The sequence below is a fragment of the Polypterus senegalus genome, chromosome 2, assembly GCF_016835505.1.
Source record: "Polypterus senegalus isolate Bchr_013 chromosome 2, ASM1683550v1, whole genome shotgun sequence".
Taxonomy (NCBI): Eukaryota; Metazoa; Chordata; class Cladistia; order Polypteriformes; family Polypteridae; genus Polypterus; species Polypterus senegalus.
In genome coordinates this window covers 74,231,953-74,250,949 of record NC_053155.1, presented here as the reverse complement: position 1 = coordinate 74,250,949, position 18,997 = coordinate 74,231,953, and the positions used below count along the sequence as shown (strand labels likewise).

Sequence of the window (18,997 nt, the reverse complement as noted above, 5' to 3'; positions counted from 1 at the left end):
CCAAGAGGACACTGGGAAAGAGATCTCTCAATTAATATATCAGAAAAGGAGTGGAAAGTAGCAATGCAGAGAATTCACTCGAGCTCCATATGCGCAAAGCATACAATTATACAACTCAAAATTATATATCGAGCACATCTGTCTCGACAAACTCTCCGAAATGTTTCCAGGGCATGATCCAACCTGCGAACGTTGCAGCCAAGTCCCAGCCTCACTGGGTCACATGTTCTGAGCCTGCACCAAATTAACATTATTCTGGACAAAAATTTTTAATTACCTTTCAGACAGCCTTTGACTCACAATCCCTCCTAACCCATTAACAGCTGTGTTTGGGGTTCTTCCAGAGGGGCTTAAAGTGGAGAAGGACAAACAAATTGTGATTGCACTCACTACACTTTTGGCACGCAGACTTATTCTGATAAACTGGAAGAACCCAAACTCTCCTCTTAAGTCAGTGGGAAACCCCAATTGGAAAAAATCAAATACTCAGTTAGAGGATCCGTACAGACTTTTTTCAAAACATGGCAGGATCTAATCAGTAATATTTTGAAGTTTATAAAGCACAGAGAATTTATTAATTTAGGTATGTTTACAAGCCTTAAATTTTACGCCGTTTGGCTTGCTCTCTCTCTAAGGGTTGGGGATTGATCTGTTCTTAACTCAATTCTTTTTGTAAAAACTTGATTGTTTTGTATGGATTGTAATAAAACTAATATAAAAAAAAAAACAAAACAACAGTAAATTATCATAATAGCACTGCTGCCTCGCAGTTCCGAGACCCGGGTTCGCTTCCTGGGTCCTCGCTGCGTGGAGTCTGCATGCTCTCCCTGTGTCTGCATGGGTTTCCTCCGGGTACTCCGGTCTCTTCCCACAGTCCAGAGACCTGCAGGTTAGGTGCACTGGCGATCCTAAATTGTCCCTAGTGTGTGCGTATGTGTGGGCGCACCCTAACCAGGGATTGTTTCCTGCTTTACGCCCTGTGTTGGCTGGGATTTGCTCCAGCAGACCCCCGTAACCCTGTATTTACAATATAGCGGGTTGGATAATGGATAGACGGATGGATATTATAAAATTCTGTAAAAAGTTTTTAGATTGAAAAAAGTATACATATAACACTTGATGTTAGAAAATTCAAGACTAAATAATCTGCCAACAAAATTTACACTCTCTTTTCTTTAAGAAAAAGCAAAAAATAAAGCAAAGCACTCCATAATTAAAGTCACAATATTTACAATATCGCAGCACATACACTTTGAACTGTAGACATTACAACAAAATTAAAGTTTTAAAGACTTATAAGCTCAGATCTTCAAATTATTATTTTTTTAAACTTAAGGTTGTTTGGTTGGACACGATCTAGGACCTCAGACTAGAAAAATGTACCTGGGAGAAAACACCTTCCAAAATGAAACATTTAGCAGCCAATTGACTTTTACAGTTGCCAAATTAGTACAACGATATACTATAGAAAAGACTTTCCTTGTGTACTGCTCTGTGGCTGTAGGTCTATTCACCTCTTTTATTGGACTGATTTTTAAACGTCTCCACTGGGTGAGACCTCTGACAGCTGACTGGTCTTTTGCTGAAACTTTAAAAGTTATATACTTTGTCGTTAGAACATGAAAAGTGCATACAGACACAAACTAAGTATCTACTCCTTAGTTTCTGAGACAGCACAGGTATCGCTGACCAACAAAATATTGGTCATTATGTATACTCCTTTTCCTCTTGTTAAAGCTGAGCCAGTGGCACACACCAGGCTCAGTCTCAAACCATTCATGTGAAGGGTCACCTGAGATGATCCTGATCAAATCCACCATCAGGCAAATTGTACATTCATTCACAATGTGCAACAGATACAGGCAGCACAAGTCTGATCAACTAAATAAAAAACATCCACAAAATCTGTACAGGTATTCGTCAACTTATGACCTGTGTGTCTTATGACCATCCAACTTACAAGCCACTCCATCTCACTGGCAAAAGACAGTTTTCACTATGCCAGCTGTGTGTGCTGTGACTCATTCATCTCAACTCAGTTTATTACTTGTAGCAGTTTCTACTACGTTCAATTACATTTGTATTACAATTATTGGAAAAAAGGCAATTGATCTCAACACAAAAATAAAGGTGATCAAGCAGTATGAGGGAGGAAAGAAAGTGAACGGGTTATACCTTTGTAATTGGCTTTGAAGCCAATTAACCGTCGAACCTTCTGTGTTATGACTCAACATTGGGCCGCTTCATGCGAACCACCACAAAGGAGTAATGACACCACACTGAACTCCTGTTAATAAATCTCTGCTGGTACAATTACTCCTCTCACAGTCAACGCAATGAACACAGATAATGCAACTTAACACAGACAAAGAAAGGATTCATCAAGCTTTTAAAGGTTTGGCACCCATGATAGCATCAGTAATAACGAAACAAAAAAAAAAATAAAATAAAAAAATAATTTACAAAAAAAAGAAATCATAGAAAATCTACACAATGTGCTAAGAATGATGATAAAAAAGAAATAAAGAAACAATATGACTTATGGGACTTACTATACAGTACTACATACAGTCAGGTTTAAATACATATGCTGGTCCGTCTTACATTCCAGTGGACTGGTCGTAAGTCGACAACTACCTGTACATTTTTTGTTAAGTTGACCTCACACAAACCACCACAAGACATGTTTGCAGAAGTTTCTTTGATGAGCAATCTGAGCGATATCCACTCGGCCCGGAAAACCTCTGCATCACAACAGTTAAATGAACCTATGTGTTTTAATATTTTAATAGTGGCTGTTGTTGTTCAGTATTGGCACACAACAGGCCACTAAGTCTATTGTATGAAACTTTGTGATCTCCTCCCTCTCCACCTGTATTCAATTTTTTCTTTGCCATCACTGCAAACACCACAAGGTAAGTAACATGAATCTCCAAGTAAACACCCTTCAAATAAACTGTTAGCCAAATTTTTTCCCCTATTGGACACTTAAACCAATCCTGAATTAGTTGAAATTAAAGATACAGCGGGGAGACTCGCATCTTTCTATAATCTACAAGTTACACGTATCTTCAGTTGCTCACAAGTAGCAGTCATGTTAATCAGTTTTCGAAAATAAGTCTTCACAATTCCTCTTCAGACAAACAGGAAGTGTTTTCTCCTGTTGAGACAGGCATGCAGTATGCCTGTCTGTAACACATTCTAAACAGGTGTGGAGTTGTTTGTGAGTGACATGTGATTGTCACAGAGGAATCTGCTGCTCTGGAGGTCCAGCTGTTGCAAATTAGGGCTACTCTCTTCGCTGTCTTGAGATCCATGGCGATGCTTTGCTTAAGATCTTCATAAAGCTAAGGTACAATAACTTCACCTGTTTGCCTTGTAGTTGGTATAGCATACAATAGTTCCAAAATCTGTATCAACTGTCGAAATTCCTCATTTCCCACAATGTAGGGTTTCATATCTTTACAGATAAAAACTGCTATACAGCCTATTATTTTTTTGGGCACGAGGCAAATTAAAAGGAAGCTTGGAGTTACTCTACATCTCCAATGCAGATTGTTTACGCTGTACTCGTTTGGATGTTGACTAAGATTACGTTTATGGGTGACGTTGGCGTAAAAGATTTCTCAGATTTGTTGTGTTACAATACTTCTGAGCTACACAGCTTAAATATGGATTTGCTTATATCCAGTTATTCTTTACTACCGTGCCATTTGAATCCATAGGAAATCCACACATCTGATTTAAGTCTCTCTCATTACCCAGTGTTGAGGACACACTATTTTATGCAGTCCTACCTGCAGTTAAGACCCTTCTCATTCTACACGAGGTAGCAAAGTGTTTTTTGCATAGAAAGCATTAGCAGGCAAATAAGCAACATCTACTGGATTGGATGCCAAAAATGAAGATCAGCAAAAATCTAAATAAAGTAATTGAGCAAGATACACAAGATTGATCTGGAAACGTTTAAGAATACTAAATCGTTTAAACGAAAAATTGTGATTAATCAGAACAAAAATCAATATTTTCACCCAGTACACGAAAAATAATGATTAATCAGAAAAAAATCTACTTTTACCTAGGCCTGGTGTTGATTGGTACTGCAAGCACACAATGTGCATTGCAGGAGGACAATGACACTGGCTTTTAAACAAAAAAAAATTGTAACTGCTTTGATATATAGTATAAACCAGTTATACTTGGCAAGTTTGCAAATTTAAAAAAAAAAATACCTTTCCAGAAGCACTTCATATGCAGTGTTAAAAGCAGTCTCTATTTCCTGTGAAAGCCTGAACTTATCATGCTTTATTTGTATTTCCAAACCATTATGTAGCACCTAAAAAAAAAAAATTAGAATATTTTAAGGAACGATTACATTTGACTTTAATGTAATACAGCAAAAAAATTACATACACACATAACTGGATCACTTATAATCACTGATTAATGACAGTAATAATAGTAATAATGATAATAATAATACTACAATGATAACTAGCGTGGAGAGTCACTTGTGTACTGAAAAGTCTATAGCTGCAGGTGGAAACTACCGCTGCACTTTTAGTGGCATTACACATATACTTTGTCGATCAAACACAGGAAGCTCTGCAGTCTACTTTGACTTTACGCTGTAGGGAGATAAGAAAACAACATTTGATGTGGCTTTTATATAAGTAACATATACATGTTTTCCATATAAAGACCATCACAAACAGATGCATGATATGTTGGCAAGCTCTGTAAGTGCAGCTGCGTTGTTGTGTGAGTGGATGTTTCTTGCGGAGAGGGCTTCTGTTCTCTTTCTCCGAAGTAGAGCCCTCATCCACATCCGAGTTCACCTCGGTTATAGCACGTCTTTATTTGAAAACAGCAGTGTCAGATCGGGGGTAGCGTGAATGCAACAGCAAATAAAACTCAATAAAAAACGATAACCTTTACAAGTACCATAAATTTACAATGGCAGTTACAGACACAAATCAAATGCATGTTTTTATTGTACAGTATAATAGTAATAATAAGAGCAGCTCACTACTGAAAACATTAATTCCGGGAAGCGGCCAGGATCGTACCTGCGACCTCTTTATTACGAGTCAGCAGTTATTACTGCTGTACCACCAAAGCGGTCAGTGTCAGCAACGTAACCTAACCAGATTTCTTTTTCTTCTTGAATAAAAGCACACTTGTTTTGTTATACGTGTGCCTTTTGTGAAAGTGTTTATTTGATATTTGGTCTTCACACATTATACACTTTATGTCAAAATATTGTAATTGGTACTAAAACAAGAAAAAAGTTTGTGTTTTAGGTATGAGTTCAACATTTCTTGCATTTCTTACACTTCATGCCATCCTACGCTTATAGAGATTGTTGTAGACACGGAGCACACATGAAATGTATGTATTCCAAATAATGATATATTATTAACACTATACAACTCCAGGCACTTCACAATGAGATAAACGAGGCTTGAGCTGGGAGAGCTTTTTGCCGGAGTTGAGCTCCATCGGCATGGGGGATGGGACAGCAGTCTGTTTGCTGCTTGTGCTGATCGACACATTTACAAAACAAAGCATGCTGATGGAGAGGTGCAAAGGGATTTAAGGTGGGCCAGGATTACAAGTTTTTTCGTAGGCTTCAGGGATTCTAGTGTTAAGCTGCAATATGGTGCTATAAAAAACAACTGGTAAGAACTTGATGATGATGATAACACCACTGTTTGCATCACTCTAGTTTCTATACAGTAAATATGATTTTCCAGTAGTCAAAGGCAAGTAATTTTAACACATCAAATCAATCAAATCTTTGATGTAATTAAAGGACATAAAAGGAGAAATGTCATTTGACTTGAATTAAAGATAGCTAAGCATCATCTTCATACACGTGAAATACAATATGTTTTCCAACAATATCTCGAAGCACCATCGATTACATTGAAAACAATAATGGTTTCAGTGCTATGTTGTGAGGAACACTACAAATAACTTTATAATTTTATAACTTAATAAATTTACAACAGAGTAATGTCACCACATTTCTGTACAAACTAAAATTAACAAATATGAACTAAAGCATTCAAAGATACTGTAAGAGAGCCCTAAAGAAATTTTAAACCTGTGTAACAGAAAATTATGCAAACCGCTGTAATTAAATATAAGAAACAGAAGCAGGTATATTAACATTTATTAAAGGAGCTAGTTTCTAGATCTTTGTCAATATCAGTATCACTCAGGCATCAACACTTCATTATCATAATTCATACCTAGGTTAGACAAGCAACTGGGAAATATCAGTCAAACAATCAAAACAGCCCATCTAGTCACAAAATTTGTTTAAATATTTAAAACTAGCTGTACCCCGTGGCTGTGTCCACAAAGTAATGAAACATGACACTCTTTAAAAATCAACAGACGTTGGCACAATATCTGATCGTGTTCAGCTCTGACAGGAGAGTGTACCCCATGTGGGGAGAAAAACACATGACCGTGATATATCTGGCAATCAGCAACTACCCTCTAAAACACATGGAGCTCTGATCTCTCTCTCAAAAACGTCAAACATTACTTCTTAATCTGTAGATGATAATGTCTGTTGAACAAACAGGTGTCACTAGCTAAGCGGAGGCAAGGCGCACTCCAACATGTGGTGAGATGTAGACCAACTAGAACAGATGCTGGAGAGTGAATGAGGAAGGCCCCGCCCCCCTGCTCTCCGCCCACAGCCACTCTCTTGGATTTGCATAAATAAATCGGTACCGCAAGCGAACTATTGTACTTAGCGCGATGAGAGAAGTCGCAAAATCAACTAGAAAGTTCAAGCAAATTATAGAAAACAACCAGATGTAAATCTTTTAAGTAATTCTCTCGTGAAAAGCAGACAGACACACAGACAGAACACCCTTGGACTACAAAATTTTTAAAACCATTTCTTAGTGAGCACCTATGGGCCAAGGGTAACCTACATTCCAAATTTCAACTCCCAAGTCCTCACGGTTCGGGAGATTTCGTGATGAGTGAGTCAGTGGTATTTGGCTTATAAATATATATAGTGCATCCGGAAAGTACTCACAGCACATCACTTTTTCCACATGTTATGTTACAGCTTTATTCCAAAATGGATTAAATTCATTTTATCCTCAGAATTCTACACACAACGCGAAAAAAGTTGACTTGAGATTTTTGCAAATTTATTAAAAATAAAAAAAAATGGAGAAAGCACATGTACACAAGTATTCACAGCCTTTGCCATGAAGCTCAAAATTGAGCTCAGGTGCATCCCGTTTCCCCTGATCATCCTTGAGATGTTTCTGCAGCTTAATTGGAGTCCACCTGTGGTAAATTCAGTTGATTGGACATGATTTGGAAAGCCACACACCTGTCTACACAAGGTCCCACAGTTGACAGTTCATTTCAGAGCACAAACCAAGCATGAAGTCAAAGGAATTGTCTGTAGACCTCCGAGACAGGATTGTCTCGAGGCACAAATCTGGGGAAGGTTACAGAAAAATTGCTGCTGCTTTGAAGGTCCCAATGAGCACAGTGGCCTCCATCATCCGTAAGTGGAAGAACTTCGAAACCACCAGGACTCTTCCTAGAGCTGGCCGGCCATCTAAACTGAGCGATCGGGGGAGAAGGGCCTTAGTCAGGTAGATGACCAAGAACCCGATGGTCACTCTGTCAGAGCTCCAGAGGTCCACTGTGGAGTGAGGAGAACCTTCCAGAAGGACAACCATCTCTGCAGCAATCCACCAATCAGGCCTGTATGGTAGAGTGGCCAGAAGGATGCCACTCCTTAGTAAAAGGCACATGGCAGCCCGCCTGGAGTTTGCCAAAGAGCACCTGAAGGACTCTCAGACCATGAGAAACAAAATTCTCTGGTCTGATGAGCTAAAGATTAAACTCTCTGGTATGAATGCCAGGCATCACGTTTGGAGGAAACCAGCACCGCTCATCACTAGGCCAATACCATCCCTACAGTGAAGCATGGTGGTGGCAGCATCATGCTGTGGGGATGTTTTTCAGCGGCAGGAACTGGGAGATTAGTCAGGATAAAGGGAAAGATGACTGCAGCAATGTACACAGACATCCTGGATGAAAACCTGCTCCAGAGCACTCTTGACCTAAGACTGGGGCGACGGTTCATCTTTCAGCAGGACAACGACCCAAAGCACACAGACAAGATTTTAAAGGAGTGGCTTCAGGACAACTCCGTGAATGTCCTTGAGTGGCCCAGCCACAGCCCAGACTTGAATCCGATTGAACATCTCTGGAGAGATCTTAAAATGGCTGTGCACCGGCGCTTCCCATCCAACCTGATGGAGCTTGACAGGTGCCACAAAAAGAGGAATCGGCGAAACTGGCCAAGGGTAGGTGTGCCAAGCTTGTGGCATCATACTCAAAAAAACTTGAGGCTGTAATTGCTGCCAAAGGTGCACTGACAAAGTATTGAGCAAATGCTGTGAATACTTATGTACATGTGATTTCTCAGTTTTTTTATTTTTAATAAAATTGCCAAAACCTCAAGTAAACTTTTTTCACGTTGTCATTATGGGGTGTTGTGTGTAGAATTCTGAGGAAAAAAATGAATTAAATTCATTTTAGAATAAGGCTGTAACATAAAATGTGGAAAAAGTGATGTGCTGTGAATACTTTCTGGATGAACTGTATATATTTATATTTATTTATTAGTAATTAATTGGATATAATGTAAAAATGTTAATAACTGATACTCAGTTCAACACATAAAATTATCCCAGGGTCATGCCCTCAATTCAATATTCCTCAATTAAGAAGGGACGTAAAACTATTTGGCACTGCCTCAACTACCTGAACAGTGTCTGATTCAAAAAAACTAGGTTTCAGTAAGAAGACAGTAGTCAGATCGTATATGTGAATAATATCTTTAACCAAAGCAACTTTATTTCCCCAGTGATGTTTACCACTCTGCTAGCATGATTCCAAATTTAAACACTGGAACCTCTTATGAAGGATCCAATTTTAATTTTTGCAAATATAACAGATTTAGCTTTTTGTTACATACATCAGTTTCTGATTACCAGGATTTTGGGTCGCAACTACTGAAATACAAGGTAGCATGTGATTGAACATTCTAATATTCTGTACTATGGAATCACCAATTATGAACACCTTGTTAATGTCAGATTTAGCCACAATTGTGCTGAATAGCAATTTCTGGGTCCAGATTGGTGACCTGGGTGTGGAGGACTAATTCTGACGACTTAAGACTCCTGTCTCTTTTATTTATTCATTATTTTATATTAAAAAAAAAAAAAACTAATCAAACATAACATACCAGATATAACCATGTAATTGGAATTAAATAGAATTAAATGAAACAAAAAACAAACACAATAAAACAAAGTAAAACAAGATTCAACCTCCATTCCCAAAAGAATGAAAGAAAAAGAGAGATACATAGGTATAAAAAAAGCCCACTATGCTTATTCTAAAAATAATGAATTCTTTCTATGTTTTTAAAAAGCTCTGTACATACCCTCCAAGAGGGAATTTCATTTTCTTCTAATTGGGCCTTGCCCTGGGTACATTTTGGACAACTTCATCCATCCTCTTCCACTTATCCGAGGTCGGGTCGTGGGGGTAGCAGCTTAAGCAGAGAAGCCCAGACTTCCCTCTCCCCGCCACTTCTTCCAGCTCTTCCGGGAGAATCCCAATGCGTTCCCAGGCCAGCCGGGAGGCATAGTCCCTCCAGCGTGTCCTGGGTCTTCCCCGGGGCCTCCTTCCTGTTGGACGTGCCCGGATCACCTCACCAGGGAGGTGTCCAGGAGGCATCCTGATCAGATGCCCGAGCCACCTCATCTGACTCCTCTCAATGCGAAGGAGCAGTGGCTCTACTCTGAGCCCCTCCCGGATGACTGAGCTCCTCACCCTATCTTTAAGGGAAAGCCCAGACACCCTGCGGAGGAAACTCATTTCAGCCGCTTGTATTCGATCTCGCTCTTTCGTCACTACCCATAGCTCATGACCATAGGTGAGGGTAGGAACGTAGATCGACTGGTAAATTGTGAGCTTTGCCTTACGGCTCAGCTCTTTTTTCACCACGACAGACCGATGCAGAGCCCGATTCACTGCGGATGCCGCCCCGGTCCGCCTGTCATCTCACGCTCCATTCTTCCCTCACTCGTGAACAAGACCCCGAGATACTTGAACTCCTCCACTTGGGGCAGGATCTCCCCCAACCCTGAGAGGGCACTCCACCCTTTTCCGGCTGAGGACCATGTCTCGGATTTGGAGGTGCTGATTCTCATCCCAGCCGCTTCACACTCAGCTGCAAACCGATCCAGAGAGAGCTGAAGATCACGGCCTGATGAAGCAAACAGGACAACATCATCTGCAAAAGCAGTGACCCAATCCTGAGTCCACCAAACCGACCCCTTCAACACCCTGGTTGCGCTTAGAAATTCTGTCCATAAAAGTTATGAACAGAATCGGTGACAAAGGGCAGCCCTGGCGGAGTCCAACTCTCACTGGAAACGGGCTCGACTTACTGCCGCAATGCGGACCAAGCTCTGACACGGTTGTACAGGGACCAACAGCTCTTATCAGGGGTCCGTACCCCATACTCCCGAGCACCCCACAGGATTCCCCGAGGGACACGGTCGAATGCCTTTTCCAAGTCCACAAAACACATGTAGACTGGCTGGGCAAACTCCCATGCACCCTCCAGGACTCTGCTAAGGGTGTAGAGCTGGTCCACTGTTCCGCGACCCGGACTAAAACCACACTGTTCCTCCTGAATCCGAGGTTCACTATCCGACGGACCCTCCTCTCCAGAACCCCCGAATAGACTTTTCCAGGGAGGCTGAGGAGTGTGATCCCTCTATAGTTGGAACACACCCTCCGGTCCCCTTTTTAAAGAGGGGACCACCACCCCGTCTGCCAATCCGGAGGCACTGTCCTCGATGTCCATGCGATGTTGCAGAGCCGTGTCAACCAAGACAGTCCTACAACATCCAGAGCCTTAAGGAACTCCGGCGATCTCATCCACCCCGGGCCCTGCCACCAAGGAGTTTTTGACCACCTCGGTGACTTCAGTCCCAGAGATGGGAGAGCCCACCTCAGAGTCCCCAGGCTCTGCTTCCTCATTGGAAGGCATGTTAGTGGGATTGAGGAGGTCTTGAAGTACTCCCCACCGACCCACAACGTCCCGAGTCGAGGTCAGCAGCGCACCATCCCCACCATATACGGTGTTGACACTGCACTGCTTCCCCTCCTGAGACGGCGGACGGTGGACCAGAATCTCCTCGAAGCCGTCCAAAGTCGCTCTCCATGGCCTCTCCAAACTCCTCCCATGCCCGAGTTTTGCCTCAGCAACAACCAAGCCGCATTCCGCTTGGCCTGCCGGTACCTATCAGCTGCCTCCAGAGACCCACAGGACAAAAAGTCCTATAGGACTCCTTCTTCAGCTTGACGGCATCCCTCACGCGGTGTCCACCAACGGGTTTGGGATTGCCGCCCGACAGGCACCACCACCTTGCGGCCACAGCTCCGGTCAGCCGCCTCAACAATAGAGGCACGGAACATGGCCCATTCGACTCAATGTCCCCACCTCCCTCGGGGCGTGGTTGAAGTTCTGCCGGAGGTGGGAGTTGAAGCTACTTCTGACAGGGGACTCTGCCAGCCGCTCCCAGCAGACCCTCACAACACGCTTGGGCCTACCAGGTCTGACCGCATCTTCCCCACCATCGAAGCCAACTCACCACCAGGTGGTGATCAGTTGACAGCTCCGCCCCTCTCTTCACCTGAGTGTCCAAGACATATGGGCGCAAGTCCGCGACACACCACAAAGTCGATCATCGAACTGAGGCCTAGGGTGTCCTGGTGCCAAGTGCACATATAAACACCCTTATGCTTGAACATGGTGTTCGTTATGGACAATCCGTGGCAAGCACAGAAGTCCAACAACAAAACACCGCTCAGGTTCAGATCGGGGGCCATTCCTCCCAATCACGCTCTTCCAGGTCTCACTGTCATTGCCCATGTGGGCATTGAAGTCTCCCAGCAAAACGAGGGAATCCCCAGCAGGTATGCCCTCTAGCACTCCCTCCAGAGACTCTAAAAAGGGTGGATACTCCAGACTGCTGTTCGCGCTACGCACAAACAACAGTCAGGACCCTTCCCCACCCTAAGGCGGAGGGAGGCCACCCTCTCGTCCACCGGGGTAAACCCCAATGCACCGGCTCCAAGTCGGGGCAATAAGTATGCCGACACGTGCTCGGCGCCTCTCACCGGGGGCAACTCCAGAGTGGTAGAGAGTCCAGCCCCTCTCAAGGAGATTGGTTCCAGAGTCCAAGCTGTGCGTCGTGGTGAGTCCGACTATATCTAGCCGGAACCTCTCGACCTCGCACACTAGCTCAGGCTCCTTCCCCTTCAGAGAGGTGACATTCCACGTTGGACAACTTTAAAAGAGATAAAATTTGATCATTAAAAGACCTTTAGCAAAATTACAGGTAGTGCATATATAACTAAAGCGCATTCTATATACATATCCATTTCCGAGATGCTAACTGAAAGGTCACTTTCCCATCGTTACCTAGGATCTCTGAAGGATAGATTCTAAAAAATATTTTTATATATTATTGAAGTGCTACCCGAGTCTTTATCACGATTAACCAATATGGCCTGTGGGTTGAATATAGGTGGGAGATTTGGAAAAATTGGTATTTTTTTAACAAAACTCCTAATCTGAACAGAGGAAAATTAGTGTGTAGATGAGAAGTTCAACTTGGAGCACTACTGTTCATAAGTCGCAAATATGCTGTCGGTATAAAGATCCGTAAGTGTCTTGATCTCTAGAGATTTCTATGAGCTAAATACCAACTATGTCAGAAAAGGCTGAAAAAGATTATCATCATGCAAATCAGCAACAGATAAGAGCTTTACCTTGAAATGTGTCCTGCATTGGTCCCATGTTTGTAGTCACTGGTGGACAACTGGATTACTGGTGAACTGACGATATTATTAAGCAGAGCACAATGCACTTTAGGTCTGCGTAGAGTCACCTTTTGAATGTGTGTCCATTTTTTAATTCCAGATAAACTTTTATATTTGAGTGTAATTTCTTAAAAACCTGTTTTATTTATACGAGACACTCTGGAATAGATATAGTGGCTTGGGTAGAATGTTCATTGTAGCAGTATTAATTCTCCCTTGTAGTTGAGGTGAAGGGTGGAACATCTGTTAACATCTTATTAAATTTTATCCATGGTGCTTGCAAAATTGCACTGGAAGAGAACTTTATATTTACTTTTGACATGTGAACTGTTTTGATATTATAAACAAATAACTGTCTAATACTTTTGTTCAGAATACTTGTTAAATTCAGAAATGTTCCTAACTCGTTCAAAACTAATGGCAGAAATTATTTCAGGTCTGATAAATAAAAGCAACACATCATCTGCATAGAGTGATATTTTCTGCTCGAGTCCTTTTCTGATATTCACCTTTACTTTTGGTTTCCTAAAGATATGAATAGTAGGCATCCATAGATTTAAATCTAAAGATTTCAGAGTTTGTGTTATTAATGCAGGCCGAGGCTTCTGGACTAGTACAAGGTAGTTTAATCCGCAAAGATATATTAGGGCTAAACCCGAACCTGTGCATGTAGTAAACAGATATTCCTCTATATGATTCTATCAAAGACTTTTTCTGCATTCAATGATAAGACATCTGGGGCATCAAAATTTGTGGGCAAGTATATTACATTAAACAGGCACCAAAGGTTTATGGCTGAGCACCTTCAATAAATCTGGTTTGGTGTTGTGATATTACTGAGAGAAGCACTTTCTCAGTCCTTCTAACCACAACTTTTTCTAGTATCTTAACACTCTTATTCAGGAGTGAAACTGATCTATATGAAGCACACTTAGGAGAGTCTAATTTTTCTTTGGAAAAAAAGAGTTATTAATGCTTGGTGGAATGTTTGGGGTAACATTTATCTTTCTTTAGCTTCAATAAACATTATTAGTTAGTTGAAATATTTTGTAAAGCTCGACTGGGTAAGCTATCGGGACCTGAGGCTTTCTGGTGCTGTCAAATTATCCAAAAAAATATTCAAAATAAAAACAATTATTTGAATATGTTTGAACTTGGATTAATGATTCTGGGCATTGCATGTACATTTGTACATATTTTTTAAAATACTTTATTACTATGGTAATCTCTACAGTAGTGGTCATAGCAAAAACACCCCAGTAAATCTAGTGGTATTCGAGGCAACTGTAATTTTAACTAACAAAACCAATAAAATTCCAGGCAGATGCACCCTATAAAAGAGAAGCATCTGTACCTCCTATCTTGTTTTCAGTCTCTAGTACTGACAGCTGGGTGACCAAATCTAAAATGCACTCAAGCCTGTTTGGTACTCGCCCATCACTCAAGTCTTCCAGGCCTCACCCCACCCCTGTATCCCATTCCTCACAGCTGTCTTTGCAGCAGTAACACAAGTCATGTTTGTATAACAGGACACCAGTTAAATACTACAAACAGAACACATGCAACACTGTCTTGAGTGCTTCATGCTTCGCAGAAACATAATGTAGCTTAGTGTGGTGCCAGTCTGTGTTGCTTGTATGGATTTAAGTTGCATTTTATGGCTCCCTGTATTGAGAAGGATCAGGAGTAATACTTACTGGACAGCGACATTGTGACAATAGCAAACAAAGTGAAAGAGAAAGCAAGAAGCAGGCAGGTTGAAGGTGAACTGGTTTTTAGAGGTGTCCAGTGGACAGCAGCAGAGTATCATTTATATCACACCATTCACAATAAAAACCAATCAGCATCTATTGACTCACCCAGAAAAGCAGGATCGTCACAGCATCAAGTCACATTCCACACAATCTGTCTACCTTTTTCTTTTAAAGATGAAGCTATATGAGTAAAGTTGGCCTGAATATTTTTAATTGTACCTTAATTTTTAGGCACTATGTGTTAAAACCAGTAGCCATAAAAGACAGAGAACAATTGTTAGTTTAATTTTTTTATTTAAAGAACATATAAAACAACCAATGCTGATCAAAGTGCTGTACATTAGAATAAATTAGGTAAGTAGTAGTATATTCTAAAACAGGATAAGGTTAAAGAAAAAACAAAAACACAGTAAAAATATTAAAGGAACCAATAATAATTGAAAGCCAAAGGAAACAAAAGATGTTTTTTTCATTCTGAAATGAAAAAAAAAAATCAATCTGAAGTTAAAAATATTCACATTTGTAGCAGACCTGACATAAGCAGGTGCAGCTGTTGTAATCAAGTTATACACTAGCCTTTGGCACTACTAAGAGTAGCTGATTAGACAAACTAAGATGACGAGATGGAATATAAAGGTTTAAAATGTCAAAGAGATAGGAATGCGCAAGTCCACTTACACATCTAAAAAAAACAAACAATGTCATTATTAGTATATGAAAAAAAATCTTGTTTTGGCTATGTGTTCAATGCTTCTTGCCTCGCATTTCCTGTCATCCTACAGTTACACAGATCACCGTAGACACGGAACACACATGAAATGTATGTATTCCAAATAACAATACACTATTATTTACCCTATACAATTCCAGACACCTCACTCCCAGATGAAGAGACTTGAGCTAGGAGAAGTTTGTGTCCGACTTCAGCTGTGTTGGTGGGGAATGGGATATCAGGTTGCTTGCTGCTTGACACATTTGCAAAACAAAGATGCTAATGAAGAGGTGCAAAGGAATTTAAACTGGCTGGGCATTATGACTTTTTTCATAGGCTTCAGAGATTCTAGTGTTAAGGAAATCTTGTGTGTGTGTTTTTATTGCACAACCAGAGCCATAAGTGCTACTAAGTGTTTTATTCCTATTTATTACTTACTTTGAATGTATTACTATATAAATGTATTTTAATGAACTATTTATAGTTCTTATACATTTCTGGAAATCTTATAGAAATATGTTTATTTGGTGAAAAGCTCAATTTCATGCACTTTGTGTTTAATTTCAAAATAATTTTTACAATCCAACTGATTAATCAACAAAATACTCAATCAAAATAATCGTTATCTGCAGCCCTAATATAATCGATATATATTTATATAAAATATATTCTTCAAAAGCATACACATTCTTGTAAAACTGACTTTTGCAATGACCCTCAACAAAAGCCACATCACTAGGAAAACCAGAAATTTAACAATTGAGGAATATTTTACTCATATGCAATTGTATATATAGCATTACATGTAGTATGTTCTCATCAACAGAAATTGGCAACTTATCGTGGTGTCTGGAGCAGAAGCTCCTAGTAGGGCCCCCAAGGCAAACTGGTCCCAGATGAGCGGCCAGACAAGAAGCCATTCAAAGCCTCTAATGAAGCAAGCCCATGAATTTAAAAAGATTTCTTCAACCTGTATGGGGTTACTGGGGCCTCCTCTTGGAGCCAGGTAGGTCTAGGAGAAGCGCTTGCATAAGAGTGCCTGGTGGGCGGGCCTATCAAAGGGCCCGGTTGGGCACAGCCCAAAAAAGTAATGCGGGACTGCCCTTCTTATGGGCCCATCACCTGAAGGTGAAATATGTGCCCAGTGCAATGTCACCTGGGCAGGAGTCAAAGGCAGAGGCCTTGGCAGATTGGAACACAGACACACAAACTGAATCTAGGGGTGTGGAATATCCTCTCTCTAGGAGGGAAGGAACAAGAATAGTGGGGGAAAGTGGGGATTTGGGTGGTGGTGTTATGAGGTGGAGAGCTACAAACTAAATATAATTAAGCTCACATTCACCCATTTACATGGTTCTGGAACCAAACACCTCAAAAGAGGTTGGACAATCCTTTACTCTGGAGATGCCCTGGGGGGTGTTGAGTCGGGCCGGATTGTTGTTCTTCTTGAGTCCCTGCCTTGTAAACGTCACGTTGGAGTTTGTCCTGGAGAACAAGAGGGCTACCTATGTGTGGCTGAGGATCACAGACATGAAGACTCTGACTGTCATATGTGCCTATGCATCAAATGTCAGTTCAGAGTAACAAGCATTGTTGAGGACACTAGAGTGTATCCTGGAAGGGGTCCCAGTTGGGGACTCCGTAGTTCTGTTGGGACTTCAACACCCACATGAGTAATGATAGAGGCACCTGAAGAGGCATGATTGGGAGAAATTACTTCCCTGTTCTAAACTTGAGCTGTGTTTTGTTACTGGTCTTCTGTGCTAGGCATGGTTTGTCCATAACGAACACCATGTTCGAACATAAGGTGGCTCGTAAGTGTACTTGGTACAGAGCACGGTAGACCAAAGATCCATGATCAATTTCATAATTGGATCATCAGATTTGTGGCTGCATGTTCTGGACACTGTGATGAAGAGAGGGACAGGGCTGACAACTGATCACTACCTGGGGCATGTGCTAGACTTAGACTGTCACAGTAGGCCAATTAATTAACATAATATAAAATATAGCCTGTTAAATTCCATTACAGGCAATACAGTAATCCCTCCTCGATCGCAGGGGTTGCGTTCCAGACCACCCCCCACCCCGCGATAGGTGAAAATCCGCAAAGTAGAAACCATATGTTTGTATGATTATTTTTATATATTTTAAGCCCTTATAAACTCTCCCACACTGTTTATAAATATTCTCCGCACAGTTATACAGCATAATCCCTTTGTATTCTCTTAGATGTTAGGTAAGATTCATTGAAATTATGTATATAAACACACTGTTTATATACAGTAAAACCTAAATATTATTTTAAAGATATCGAGTGTCTCCGATATCACATATATTACAGCCATTATGATAGACAGGCCACCAGCAATAAATACGTACAATGCAAGAAAAATAGTATACAGTAAATGTGTGTACAGTGACAGTAAACGTACATACATGTACTAAGCACTGTAAGTAGAAAATTAATTATGGTTACTCACCAACAATGACACGATGACTTGTCCAATAACAATGAGTTTAATTTTACTGCACAACAAAGGAGAGTGTTACAGCCCTTGTAAAGGAGCCATTTCAGGCGAATGTGTAGCACTGCCGTTGTTGTTCTTCTGGCAGTCTTCAATCCAAATCCCTAAAGCAGATTCCATCCAGACTACTGCCTTATTACATCCACTTACAACTCGTTTTCCACCCTGATTAAAAGGACACTGTGGCCATAGATTTTATATTCCTTTCCTACTTTTTAAATAAAAATATTCGTAGCCTCATTGATGCTGTAATGGCGTCCTACAGCGGTGTAGATTTTCTCTTCCTTCAACAAATGCAAAATGTTTACCTTTTCGGCAATCGTTAACATCTTCCGTTGGCGCTTGGGCACGGCCCCTGAAGCAGTAGCAGGAGCAGATCGTTTTGGAGCCCTAATGAAGGGCTTGACTATGCACAAAGATAAACACAAAAGAGAAAAGAAGAGGCCCCAGGACAGATCCCTGGGGGACGCCAGTGACTAGAGGAAAGGACTGAGAAGTGAATGATTTCAATCGAATAAACTGAGTACGATCAGACAAGTATGACTTGAACCAGGCTAGAGGAGTATGAGAGAGACCGATTGAGACTAACCTACTAAGTAGAATGGGGTAAGAAATAGTGTCAAAAGCTGCACTCAGATCCAAAAGAATAAGAATGGAAAGTAAACCGGAGTCAGCTGCCATAAGGAGATCATTAGTTATTTTTATAAGTGCTGTTTCAGTGCTATGAAAGGGGCGAAAGCCAGACTGGAACCGTTCATACAGATTATTATTAGTTAAATATGAGTGGATCTGTGCAGCAACTACCTTTTCAAGAATTTTTGAGATGAATGGTAAATTGGAAATAGGACGAAAATTATCAAAATTATTGGGATCTAAACCTGTTTTTTTCAATATTGGGGTGATGGCAGCAACTTTGAAAGAAGTAGGAACAGTTCCAGTGGTAAGTGAAGAATAAATGATAGCAGATATGAGGGGAAGCAAGGAGGGTAAACAAGCTTTAACCAGAACTGTAGGAATGGGGTCGAGCTGACAAGAAG

At 41.0% G+C, this 18,997-nt stretch overlaps 1 protein-coding gene across 1 annotated transcript in view; it reads right to left on the bottom strand.

Moving 5' to 3' along the window:
- rnf17 (ring finger protein 17) overlaps positions 1-5,508 on the bottom strand; it is a 315,372-nt gene extending 309,864 nt beyond the window's left edge. Inside the window, exons 1-2 of the mRNA XM_039746236.1 lie at positions 5,431-5,508; positions 4,233-4,336 (exon numbers count right to left, since the gene is read on the bottom strand). Of these exons, the coding sequence (XP_039602170.1) occupies positions 4,233-4,336; positions 5,431-5,508 (182 nt within the window). The remainder of the gene's footprint in view (positions 1-4,232; positions 4,337-5,430) is intronic.
- Between the last annotated feature and the right edge of the window lie 13,489 nt (positions 5,509-18,997).